Source organism: Phocoena sinus, chromosome 12 (assembly GCF_008692025.1).
Source record: "Phocoena sinus isolate mPhoSin1 chromosome 12, mPhoSin1.pri, whole genome shotgun sequence".
NCBI lineage: Eukaryota > Metazoa > Chordata > Mammalia > Artiodactyla > Phocoenidae > Phocoena > Phocoena sinus.
This window is the reverse complement of record NC_045774.1, coordinates 54,310,308-54,323,866: the sequence shown is the minus strand read 5'-3', so window position 1 is coordinate 54,323,866 and position 13,559 is coordinate 54,310,308. Positions and strand designations below refer to the sequence as shown.

Sequence of the window (13,559 nt, the reverse complement as noted above, 5' to 3'; positions counted from 1 at the left end):
ACACTGCTCTTCCAAAACAATCCCACCATCTGAATCAGCTCAACTTAGTAAAGCCAGAGTAGAAGACAGACTAGGAATCCTGACCTAACTTCTAATGTAAGAACCACAATTAAAAACTTACCAGTAGCAAACCTAAATGTAAAAGACAAAGGAATAAAGTTTTCAGAAGAAAATACAGGAAAACACTTTCATGACCTTGGAATAAGAAAGTTTCTTAAACAGGACACAAAAAGCTCCATTCATTTAAAAAAAAAGGGAAGAGAAAAAACAAGTGATAAACTGAACTGCGTTAAAACTAAAAACTTTTATTGGTTAAAAGACACCAGAGTAGGAGAAGATCTTCATAATACATATATCTAACAAAGACTCCTATAAAGAATATATAAAGATTCCTACAAATCGGTGTTTTAAAAAACACAGAAAACACAAGAGAAAAATGGACAAATTACTTGAATAAACACTTCAAAAACAGAGTATACAAATGGCCAATAAACATGTAAAACACACTCAATCCCACACTCAATACCAGGGAAATACAAATTAAAATCACCAGGAAGTACCACTACTATTCCACCTGAATGGTAAAAATAAAAAAGACAAAAATATCCAATGCTGTTTAGGATGCAGAATACCCAGAACTCTCATAACCTGTTGGTGGGAGTGTAAACTGACATACTACTTTGGAAAATTACTTGCTAGTATCTACCCTAATGGAATAAATGCACCCCTTAAATCCCAGCAGTTCCACTCCAAGATATATAATCTACACAATAGCCTGAAACTGAAAACTACCCACCAAATGTCCATCAAGAGTAGAAAAGACAAAAAAAAAAAAAAAAAAGTATATTAACACAATGAAGTACTACAGAGCAATGAAAATGAACACATTACAACTGCTTGCAATAATACATATGATTGTCACAAACAAAAAGCTGTGCTAAGGAAGTCAGATATATACTAGGTGATTATTCCATTTACATTAAGTTCAAAAACAGGTAACCTAGTCTGTATTATTAGAAGCCAGGAGAGTGGATACCCATGAGGGGTCAGAGTGACTGGAAGAGGACATGAGAGGGATCTGGGGTGTTAGGATTTCTCAGTTTCTTGATCTGGGTGCTGTTTCATGGGTGTATACAGTTTGTGAAAATTCATCAAGCTATACATTTACGATGCATGTACTTTTCTCATGTATATTGTAGTTCAATAAAAAGTTTCATTAAACTCAGTATCAGTAAATTATGAAGCAAAGTTTTTGTCAGTTATTTGTTTTTTATACATAGGTCCAGAAAATAATGTAATTTTCTGCTTAACAATTCATAAGTACTCCTCCATTTTTAAATACTAAAAATAGTAACTTTTATGGTTATACAAAAACTAGACAAGTCTATGCTAAATAAAACCATTCATCTTAACCGTAAAAACACAACAAAAAAACCTCAAAACTGACATTTAGTGAAACTAAGTCACCATGGACTTCAACATTATTTAGCAAATTTTGTCCACTACTATACTAAGACATACTATGAGTGATGAATTGAAAATACTGGTATATGTAAAATTAACCGGTACACACCAATGTACGGTACACACCAATGTACGGTACACACCAATGTACTTATTCATATATTCAAATGAAAGGCATAGGGTGAGACTAATTTTATGAGACAGAATAAAAGCCAAAGGACACTTTTCCACTGATCTAAAATTTATTATTCCAAATTATAAATTTTTTTTATTCCAAATCTAAAATTTATTATTCCAAACTAAGGAAGCAGCCATACTCTATTTAAAATATTGTGTGGTTTTATTAAGGAGTTAGACAACTCAAAGAGCTTAAAAATAATTTATTACCAAAAATAAAAGAGAAAAAAGGAAATGGGGGAAAATGCAGACATAATTCATATAAAATCAGAAATCCTGTTAGATCACAGTAAAGGGCAAGCAAATTAAAGAAGCAAAACAAAACATTCATTAGAGACTAGGGGCCAGCAAAGACAGTGGACTCCATACATGGTTAAAATGGAAAATTATAAAATTATATACATGATGAAATAAGAAGCTGGAGAAGATAACAGAAATACAAGAAAATCCCTCAGTCAATTTTTCTTTTTGGAAAAAATAAAAGGTACACGAAGTTACTATCAGTATCCTTTACCTCATACAGCCAAACAAAAAATTTAGAAATAATGTGAATATTGCTTTTGGGAAGATTGGCCTTCAACATCTCCCATGTAGAACACTTTGGAAATACATTACATTTTTCTTTATCACCAGCTCACTCCATTCCACATTAAGAAATTGCTAATCTGGTTATTAACCTTAAGAGAAGCACAATCACAAATCTTATACCTCCCTAAAAATCAACATTAAACCATAATGTCTTCTACATTATTCCATTCATCACTGTGCTCCAAAATTATTTCTAAACTACATCCATTGGAGTTTTGTGTTGTGTTGCATAACAACAAAAGAACTGATGTTTGGGACTTCCCTGGTGGCGCAGTGGTTAAGAATCCGCCTGCCAATGCAGGGGACACGGGTTCAAGCCCTGGTCCGGGAAGATCCCACATGCCGCGGAGCAACTAAGCCTGTGTGCCACAACTACTGAAGCCTACGGGCCTAGAGTCCACACTCCGTAACAAGAGAAGCCACCGCAATAAGAAGCCCCGAGCACCACAACAAAGAGTAGCCCCCCACTCGCCCCAACTAGAGGCGCACAGCAACGAAGACCCAACACAGCCAAAAATAAATAATAATTTTAAAAAAGAACTGATGTTTTTCCTTACCAATTCATATTCATCAAAAAGTTGTATGAGGGAAGGTGGAATGAACATATGAAAGCCCTGTAAAAAAGCATTAATCTGAGGCTGAATGGCTCTTGTCATTCGAAGTTCAGTGACAAGCTGGACATACTCCGCCTATTAAAAAAAAAAAGTTTCTGTGATGATTTCTTTTTAATTTCACGTACTTAAGACATTATTGATATAATCATTTCTCATTTAAGAGGTAAAGGTTTAGAATTAATTTGGCAGAAATATTCATACACCTCAGCAAACCAGTAATCTACCATTCACTAACCTGTTTAGGCCAAAATCCTAAGAATCAATCACCCAGGTTTCTCTCACACCCTCTATCAGCAAGTGCTATCAGATCTACCTGAAAAAACATTCTCAATCAGACCTTGTCTCACACCTCCACTTTAGCACCTTGGTCCAAGCCGTCATCATCTCTCACCTGGATTACTGCAACATCTGGTATCACTGCTGGCCTCTGTTTGCCTCTGTTACTGCTTCTTCAACCACACCAGAGTGACTTTTTAAAATTACGTATAGATTTTTTATATATAATTCAGATCACATACCCTCCTTCTCAAAACCCTACAATGACTTCCTATGACACTTGAAGTCCAAACTCCTTTCCTAGTCCATAAGGCCCGAAATGACCCAGCCTCTGCCTTGCTCTCTCATCTCATTTCCTTCCACTTTCCCCTTTGCTCCCTCACTCTATCCCCCAAATACAAGCTTGCTCAGGCCTCCGTGTCTGTATACTTCCTGGTTCTCTGACTGAAATCTCTTACTAGACTGTAATCTCTCTGCAAGCAGGGGCTCTGTTTTGTTACCAGTATATATCCTCAGCTCTTAAAAAAGAGGCTGTCACTTTGTACGTGTTCAACAAATAATGTGATGAAGGCATACATTCTACAAATTCATTTAAAACACACTTAGAACCTGATAAAAAGACTCATTTAAGTGTAGCCTATTTGATTCTGAGTTAAGGTAACCTATTTTCACACATTTTCTTTTAAAATACACATCACCATCATCTAGAACAGTGTCTCTTAAAATTTAACTAAAAAAATGTATTTTGGCTCAAACAAAATGAATTATCATCACTCTCTGTATATAAACCCTACCATTGTCATTATTCATATATTTTAAATTACAACTAAGTGAAACTTTGAGAGTTAAAAGCAATATGCTGTATATGGTTCTCACCTCCCAGGAATGAATGCTCTAAACACAGAGGGAGAAAACCTATTTTAAGGCCCCTTCCTTTAATATTTTCTTTTTTGGCACTAATCTGATGCACTCTGTTCCCCTGCCAAAAAAAACGTCAGGCACTGAGCCAGCAAGTTATACATGATTCCGGCTATGAATTCTCCATACATCTCAGACATACAGAATTGTCACAATGGATTACTCACAGCTCTCCCCAAGCCCTGCACGGCTCCTTCTGCAATCTGGCATGGGGAAAGCTACCGTCTCTGCTATTCAATCTACTCCCACCCCAAATCCACTCCCAACCGCCCAAAGGTTTTCTCCATTGTATAGGAATTAATCAGTTTCTACAAGTTACATCAGGTAGTTACTAGAGAGAGGGAAATAGAAATGTGTGCCAAACAATCAAACAGAAACACAAACTAAATTTTCAGGATCCAATCCTAAAAAAATAATATATATAACACACTTCCAAGTAATAACCAGCAATGATTTCAGCATTAACACGTGATTATCTTTTAACTGATGTCTGTTCTAACTAAACTGCTTAATGAACATACTAGAATTTTTCTCCTCCATTCATTCATTAATAATTATATATTTCTCTCAAGATGTTTTGCTTTTATAATCTTAAGGTACTATTCACTAATAATTATTCAAGACCTCAAATTATGAAGCATGAACTGCTCAAGTACACTTTATTTTAATTTGCCATTGTATTCCATATTTATCAGAATAGTACACATTTTCTATCAATTAATTCCTATTATTTCCTCATACATTCTATTTTTAAAAATTAATTTCACAAATATACTAATGTCCCCTCTAATATTATTTCCCACATTTATTTTGTAGCTCTGGCCCACAGTTATTAGATATCAATTTGTGAAAAATCAGCTCCTCCAGATACCAGTCTCCACATTAAGTTAATTTAAATATGGACAAATCTTGGTCTAATTATTTCTCAGTAAAATAAAATCCAAGCCATCACAAAGTCTCCTGAGTTGTTTAGTAAATTAAGAGTTTTCCAGGTAGTTGAAAGACAACTGTGTTTAAGAGAAAAAATCTGAATCCAGCTGCTTCTAAAATGTTTCCCTGCCTCCTTAAAGAGCACATCCTCAGAGAGAATAACACACATTAACGTGTTCTTGATGACACAATTATTACTATGAACATCCACTATTATCATACACTAACATTCTGACGGTTCATACTGTACAGAAATACACTGGTTGCATTCCCACCACCTACGAAGGCATCGAAGTGACTCATCCACACACTTCATGCCCTTGAGTAACTACATCAAATACCTTAAATGCTCTAAGGAAACAGTCAACATGTAGATGACAATCAGTCCACAAAACACTGGCATAAAGAGTTGCCTCAAATAAACATTAAATATAAAGGAAACCTAAAATCCACTTCATTCTAAGGTATTTAAAGAGATGATATAACTTGGGTGTGGGGGTATTTTTATCCCCAACAGGTGTATACGTGCTCCCACCTGAGTTGTACTGTTAATTCTTTGAGGGCATAAGATAATACCAGATGCCACAGAAGTAAATTGGAGAAATAACTATACTAAAGAATCTGAGTTAGTACCTGTTCTGGTGAAATAGTTATGTTTATAGAAAGCTTTCAACTTACAAAGCCTCAGCATAGAGATAACAAAATAAAAAAGAGCCTTAGCAACATTTTCCTAGCTCAACCTCTGAGCCTCATCACTGATATAAGATAGGTAAGCAAAGAATAAGTGCCAAGGGAAAAATAAAAACACTAAGATTGAGATTCAACTTTCAGATATTACGTTCCAGTTAAATTGCATGTCTAGTTACAGAAACATTTGTTTTAATTATCTCCTAGTCTTCTGAATGTGTGCAATGAATAATATCACCCCTTGGACATCTTCCTTAAAATTTTAACTTCTTTTCAGGCTTTGAATCTAAATTATGTCTTCTTATGAGGAGTGGTGGTAACATTGAAAATTGACACCTTTTTTTTGAAGCTATTTTTCTTCTTGAAAATTTTTTTTCACGATTTTTGAAAGATATATATATATATATATATATATATATATATATATATCATGTTAACTTAACTAATAGTTAACTTTTAATAGTGAAAGCAAAATGTTCTTATCCCAATAAGCTGATAAACTTGGACATACTTGTAAAACTGTTTGAAATAGTTATTTTTACTTTTAAATTAATAGTTTAAAATGGCATTATGACTGGCATAATTCAATTCACTGTTTGAATATAAATGCTTTAGTAATAAAAGCTTCTTTCCTGGGCTTATCCACTTGATTATTATTGCTCTGGTATGTAAGAGTTTTCACTGAAAATTTCTCCACTGAAAACTCAAAGGATACCAGATTTCTTCTGCAGGAATAAGGAGATATAAGAAAAAAGAGACGCACATTTTTACAATGTAACATTTTCTAATAACTTATCCTTTACCAATATATTCTTTTTTTTTTTTTTTTTTTTTTTTTTGCGGTACATGGGCCTCTCACTGTTGTGGCCTCTCCCGTTGCGGAGCACAGGCTCCGGACACACAGGCTCAGCAGCCATGGTTCACGGGCCCAGCCGCTCCACGGCATGTGGGATCTTCCTGGACCGGGGCACGAACCCGTGTCCCCTGCATCGGCAGGCGGACTCTCAACCACTGCGCCACCAGGGAAGCCCCGGATTTGGTGATTTTTAAAGTGAATTTTTAGAATATACCGACTAAAATGCAGAGGAAAGTATGTCCTCCTTCACTGACAAAAAGATACTAAAGATAACTTAAAACCCAATCTAAAAATACATACATACACTCAATATGGAGAACCTTAGACCTAAACTGTTTTAAAAGTTTTCAGAGTAATAAAAAGATCTCTCATAGTATATTTTCTGAAGATACACATAGGAATCCACTTTAAGTCAATAATCTATATAGACAAGCTTGTATTTTGTACTTGGATGGGTATCAAATGTGCTTGTATGTGAAATAAATCAAATTAAACTAGCAATAAAATATAAGGTATTAACCAAATAAAAATGAAATGGAGGAAAACATACTAAATTTTTAAATAGAACTATAGTTGATTTACAATGCTTTGTTAGTTTCAGATGTACAGCAAAGTGATGCAGTTATATATATATGTGTGTGTGTATATATATATATATATATATATATATATATATACATATTCTTTTTCATACTCTTTTCCATTACAGGGTATTACAAGTATTGAGTATAGTTGCCTGTGCTATACAGTAGGTCCTTGTTGTTTATTTTATATATAGTAGTATGTATCTGTTAATCCCAAACTCCTCATTTATCCCTCCCTCCCCATCCTTGCCCTTTGCTAACCATAAATTGGGAAAACACACTAAATTTGTATTTGCTACCTTGTTCATATTCAGTGCCTTAGTATATGAGAGGCCCAGCAGTTACACAACCATACAGACCTCGATTTAAACTGAGGGTCTACCAATTTTGAGCCCTTAGACAGTTATTTGTCTGTCTATATTCTAAAGAAATATAGTGTCATAGTTATAAGCTCAGGCTTGAAATTTATAGACTGTCTGGATTCAAAACCACCACTTATTAGTCTTGTGATTTGGAGGAAAGCTACTTAACCTCTCTATGCTTCAGTTTCCTCAACTGTAGAAAGGGGTATCTATACCTCATAGGATTGTTTAAGTGTAAGTTAATACACATAAAGCACTTTTAACAGTGCCTAGCACATTATAAACACCTAATACATGTAAGACGCTTTTATTATTAAAGCTGTTCCCACACTGAATGAATAGAAATAACTATCTCAAAAGGCTGTTATAGTAAATGAGAAATGCAAAAAGAACACAACTCGAATAAATGAAATATACCCAAAGTACTCAATAGGCAGTGGCTATTATCATCACTAGAGAATACAACTGATGTGATGAGGTTGATGACTAGGAGAATGACACCACCACCCATCATTCTAGAGCCCATCCACCTAAGTGGCTCATCCTGGAGTCTTTCTTCTTTTTCACCTTCCCAAACAGCTAATTACCATGTTCTACAAATTCTACATCCTCAAAAGATGTCTCATTTTCTCCATCCTCACTGCCACTGTCTTATAAAATCACTCATGCATGCTCCCCAGAGCAACGCCACAATCACCTATCAGTTGCCCTGACTCCAATATTGCCCCATTTCAACCCATTCTTCACACTCCAAGCTGAGATTGGTGTTGTTTTTCTTAAAAAACATAAATTCAGTCATGTCAGTGCCCTCTACAGCATCTGCAATCATCCCTAAGCCTTCAGAATAATTTTCAAATTTCTAATTGTGGACGCAAAGTCTTTCAGAATTTGGTCTCTGTCTACCTCTCCCACCTTATCTTTTCCCACTCATTTACTTTGCAATCTACGCTAAGATCTACAACTCTGACCTACCTGTGGTTCCCCAAACAGACCATGCTCTGCCATCTCTGTGCCCTTCTATAAGCCCAGAACATGTCCTTCTCCCCTTCCTCACTCCTATCTGACCACTTAATGCTTCTCCTCTATAACTCAACTTCCATGCCACCTCCTCCATTCCCTGATATCTGTCCCATCTCACCCCCCCATTTTGTTCTCTCCCAGACTTAATGAACTTTATGATTAGTATGGTAAAAGTGTTGTTAACACTTAAAAGCCACGGAGCTTACTCTTCAGTACTAAGAGCTAGAACTGAAGGTCTAGCAAAAATATGTCACTCCTAACTTAAGGTTTTATGGTTCCACAATTTTATCGTTTGGTCAAGAATTTAAAAGTGAAAGTGAAAAGTTAAAGCAAAACTTTTTAAAATGCTGAAAATACTATTTAAATGTAAATGTTCAGCTCCTGGTAATTCAGCCATTTTCTAAAGTGAAACCAAGTGATCTTATTTTTTCCTCTAGATTTTAAAACAAATCATTGACAGATATAAAATTGAATTTAAAAGAGAATTTTATTTCAAATATGGAATATATACTGTTCTGCCTACATTACTTGTATTTATTAATATACTTTTTTTAAACAAAGGTATTTTATCTATTTGGTTTCAGTCTACAATTACCAAAGCCTTTCAATAAAACTTAGGAATAAATGACTCCCCCATGTGGAGATTAGCTTACATCGACTTTTTCTTACTAACATGCTTGGCAAGTCACTTAAGCTTCAATATGCTTAGAAATTCTGAAGTTGACGCCAAATGTGACAATTATAACTTTATACCTAAAGTTAAGTAAGTAAAAGGCTGACCCTAGAGTAACAGAAATGTATGTTAAAATATAACAATAACACCTCTAAAGAACACGGTTTGAAAATTTTATTTGTAAATTGAATAATTTAACAATTCTAAATCAAGTGATCAATTTAAGAGGCTATTATGTTTTTAAAGATTTTTAATTTTAAAAAATCAGGTTGCTTATTGCACGAACATTAAATGCTTAAGCATCAACAATTTGATATACAATTACACTTGACCTTTACTAGTAATATTAGAAAAATGAGAGGCTCATTTTATTGTGAGAAATGTTTGTATCAGAAAAACAAAAGCTGAGAATTAACATATTAGTGATTGAGATCCTGCTTTTACCTCTATATTACTGAACCTCATCATCAAAGTTAGCCTGTCATTAACAAAACAATGTCAATAATATAGTTAAATAAAAATGTGCTAAACTTAGAAACAAAACATCCAAGCTCTTTCATGTTACAGCAATATTCCAGCCTCAGGCTAGACTCACGATCAAGCCTCAATGTAAGTGTATTCTTATTTGTTATTATTTATTAAATATCTTCCTTCTTTCTAGATTTTAATACAAAAACACAAATGCAAAAGAATAAAATACGTATTTAAAAAATCTAAACAAAAATCATGTCATATGGAAGAGAGGCTGTTAGGAGATACAAGTATAAATATAGCTATCTACCATGCAATTGTTAATGAGCCTTTCCACTTTTCATATATCTGAGAGGAGTGACAAATCCAATCACCAGAGAGTGTATTCACAGATAGGAATCATGTATGAGATTCTCTCATGAAAAGCAATCACTTGCTTATAATGAAGATTTTATGACTTCATTACCCCTAATTGAGAGGAGGTAGCCACTGTAAAATAAAATAATAAATGCACTATGAGGTGGACAATCTAATAATTAGAAGATTTTATAAAATTTCCATTCACTGGCAAGTTCATATAGATTCAAAAAATTATTTTAAGCATTTTACTATTTTAATCTTCCAGAGTTTAACGTGACTCATTATATTAAATCAAGTAAGATCTACCTCAGTGTGATTACTTTTACTAACAGGATGAAGAACCTTAGACTTGAAACTAGGAGACCTGGGTTTTGGCCCCAGCTTTACCATTAACTCTTCAGGCTTCAGTGTCCTCATGTGTAAAATGAGAGGGTAGACTAAAACTTTACTAAGTATAAATGTACAAAAACTCAGGTCCTGATTTTATATTCAAAAACTAAATTTCTTTTTTTTAAAAATATGTATAGTATCTAAGTTTCAAAAGGTAAAATTACCTAGCTTAATTTAGGTCTTCATTCCTATAGATATGTGAAACCTAGGAACCTATTTTTATAGAAAACTATCCAATAAAAACTAACTTTTGTGTTGTGTTTTTCAGTTTAAAAAATGCTGGCACCAATTCTGTATGGGAGGTATTATTATCCCAAGCACACAGAAGAGAAGACTGAGGCTCAAAGAGGTTAAAACACAGCCAAGTCTTTTGGCTTTAAAAAAAAAAACAAACTACATTTTACTATATCTCTAGTCTACAAAATGATTCAGTGGACATTATTTTTTAAGTTAGCTGATTCTGAAGCTGTCTTGGAATTATAATCCAATAAAAGGAAAGGAAAAAAGTTTTAGTCCTGTTTTACCAGAAGTTGCTACTGGTAAGTGATAGAACTGGAATTCCAAAACCAGATTTTCTGACTCCCAATTTCCTACATAATCTATCAAAACATAAAATAAAGCTGTATTATATATTAAAGTAATATTAACTTTCAACAGTGTAATTTAAAACGTGCACCAAGTTTTTAAAAAATATGTACAAACAGGAGATATAATAATAAATAAAAATAATCAAGTTATAAAGTTAAAAAAAGATCAAGTTCAGAGGTCCCGTAGAATTTACTGCATCCCAAAAGTGTGTACAAAGTTTAAACACTGGGATTTCTTCTCTCTATTGAAACTATTAATACCGTACTTCTAAAACATGAAATAGTGATCTAGTGCAAATATGATATTGATGTAAGTTTATATTTCTAATCAAATGTTTTGATATGCAGATGCCCAACTTACACAATCAACTGAACGATGCTCTAGGCTGCTTCAGGAACTGCCTCAGCATATCTAACACAACAATGAAATGATCCTTTATAATTCGAAGTCTGGTATTTGACGGTTTAGTTAATTTAAATATTTTATCTGTTATAAATGTTACAAAAGTCTAACAGTAAAAGTTTTCCTGGCTAGTGCCAGGAGACTTAGAGTAATTAGCAAACTATCAGGGCTAAGTTACAAACAATGGCTAAGGTAAAAATTCAAATACTTACTTTGTTATTTTGTGTTACAAGAATACTTCCACCCCCAGGTTTCAAAGGCACCTCTTCCATTGCTCCAAACACATCAGTCTCAACAGAAAAAGTTAGTTCTAGACCCAAATCACTAATATCATTATCTAAAATCCACTGCAAATTTTTGGCATATTCTGGATCAATGGATGCCACATCTTGGTAATTCACAGGAATACCTAAAAATGCAAACATACAGCAGTTATATTCTAAATGTTTCTGCCTTTCCTTATCTGTTTAATGGTGAAATACTGCCCTCTACAGATACTCTGTAAAACTGCAAAATATAATCCAATTCACAGCATGATTTAAATGAATGTTAATTCCTGAATTTGGAAGTCTGTAAATTTAAGCTTACATTTCTACAATGTAACCTTTCTTTAAAACAGCTATTCAGGAACTTATTATAAACTTTAAAAAGTGCCAATTCTCTTAAGTATATTCATATTAAAATGCATTTTTAGCATAAACATATACACACTAAAATGGAAAAAAAAACTTTTTTAAATCAAAAATGTAGGTTATTTTTTCTCTCCCTCAGGCCCCCAAATGCCTTACATACACAGACTGTCTCCAATCAAAACAAAAATTATTCACCCAAAATGCCACCATGTATCTACTTAATTTTCACTAAAGCCTATAAGAAAAACACTTTAAATAAATGCCTAAGGAAATAACAATGGAGCCATACCAAGAATGTGCTTGTAGAATGATCTCGTGAAGTAAATGTTCACCAGCTGCCTATGGTTCAGAGCTAATCCCAAGATCTGTCCAGCAAACCGGAAATAGTTCAAGTGATCAGGATTTACATAGGAGTTGCTATTAGGTTGAAAAGTTGTTCCTATTAAAATAAAGACAAAATAATTTATTTTTAAGACCATGCATAAGAGAGATCATTTCAATGCAGGTAAATTAGTTCACATACAACTTCAGCAAAGCTAAGGTTACATTATGTATAAACGTTCTTCAGCGAAGAAAGTTCTTTGTGGAATATTTAATAGTGGAATTGGAAATACTAATCATTAATTCACACATTTATCAGAATAAGTCTTTGTGCAGAGAGAAAATTTTAGAATATTTTTCACTGAAAGTAGTTGGAAGAGGTGTCAGAGAGATCCTAGAAATACATACACACAATAGTGGAATTGGAAATACTAATCATTAATTCACACATACTTATCAGAATAAGTCTTTGTGCAGAGAGAAAATTTTAGAATACTTTTCACTGAAAGTAGTTGGAAGAGGTGTCAGAGAGATCCTAGAAATACATACACACACACACACGTTTTCCCAGGCAGTGTGGAAATAACTACTTAGGCTATGAATTAGGGCAGACATTGTTTCATTCACCTATACATGCCCAGCGTAGCAGGTATTCACTACCATTTTGCTCCTTAAGGAACTGAGCACTACAAGAGAGTAACTAAAATTTTTTAATGTACAACTGTTTTCCTCATGACAAATAATCAAGTTTGAATAAGTACCACTGAGGTATAAAAGTAAAAACAGCATTAGCAATAGTTATTGACTATTGCCAAACTCTAGTGAAATGGAGGGTAATTCCAGTTACATGAAAAAAAAGTCTGGAAATAAGATAGTGGTGAATGTACTTAATGCTACTGAAGCGTACACTTTTAAATGGTTAAAATGGTAAATTTTACGTTATGTATATTTTACCACAATAAGAAAGTCTCAAAAACAAAAATGTAGTGCAATGGAAAAACCTAATACCAAGATCTCAACTTTAAATAACCTTCCTTATTTTTTCTGTGTGACCACTACCTCTCATTCATTCAACAAATATTTACTGAGTTCATGCTATTTACTTCTCTTCTAGGTACCTGGGCAAATAGAAAGACTGATAAATCTAATGAAATAGCATCAAAAATAAATAAACAAAGGAAAAGTGAAAGTATTGGAAAGTGAAATGTTTGGCCATTGAGCATACATATTTTAACTCTTTGTGCTT

At 33.7% G+C, this 13,559-nt stretch overlaps 1 protein-coding gene across 7 annotated transcripts in view; it reads right to left on the bottom strand.

Annotated features, from left to right (window-relative positions):
- HACE1 (HECT domain and ankyrin repeat containing E3 ubiquitin protein ligase 1) overlaps positions 1-13,559 on the bottom strand; it is a 95,877-nt gene that overhangs the window by 13,153 nt on the left and 69,165 nt on the right. For 6 of the 7 annotated variants that reach the window (XM_032651117.1, XM_032651123.1, XM_032651118.1 and 3 more), the window contains 3 exons: positions 12,282-12,431; positions 11,573-11,769; positions 2,787-2,918 (listed from right to left, as the gene is read on the bottom strand). In XM_032651117.1, the coding sequence (XP_032507008.1) occupies positions 2,787-2,918; positions 11,573-11,769; positions 12,282-12,431 (479 nt within the window). The remainder of the gene's footprint in view (positions 1-2,786; positions 2,919-11,572; positions 11,770-12,281; positions 12,432-13,559) is intronic. The other variant, XM_032651119.1, reaches the window with a different exon arrangement.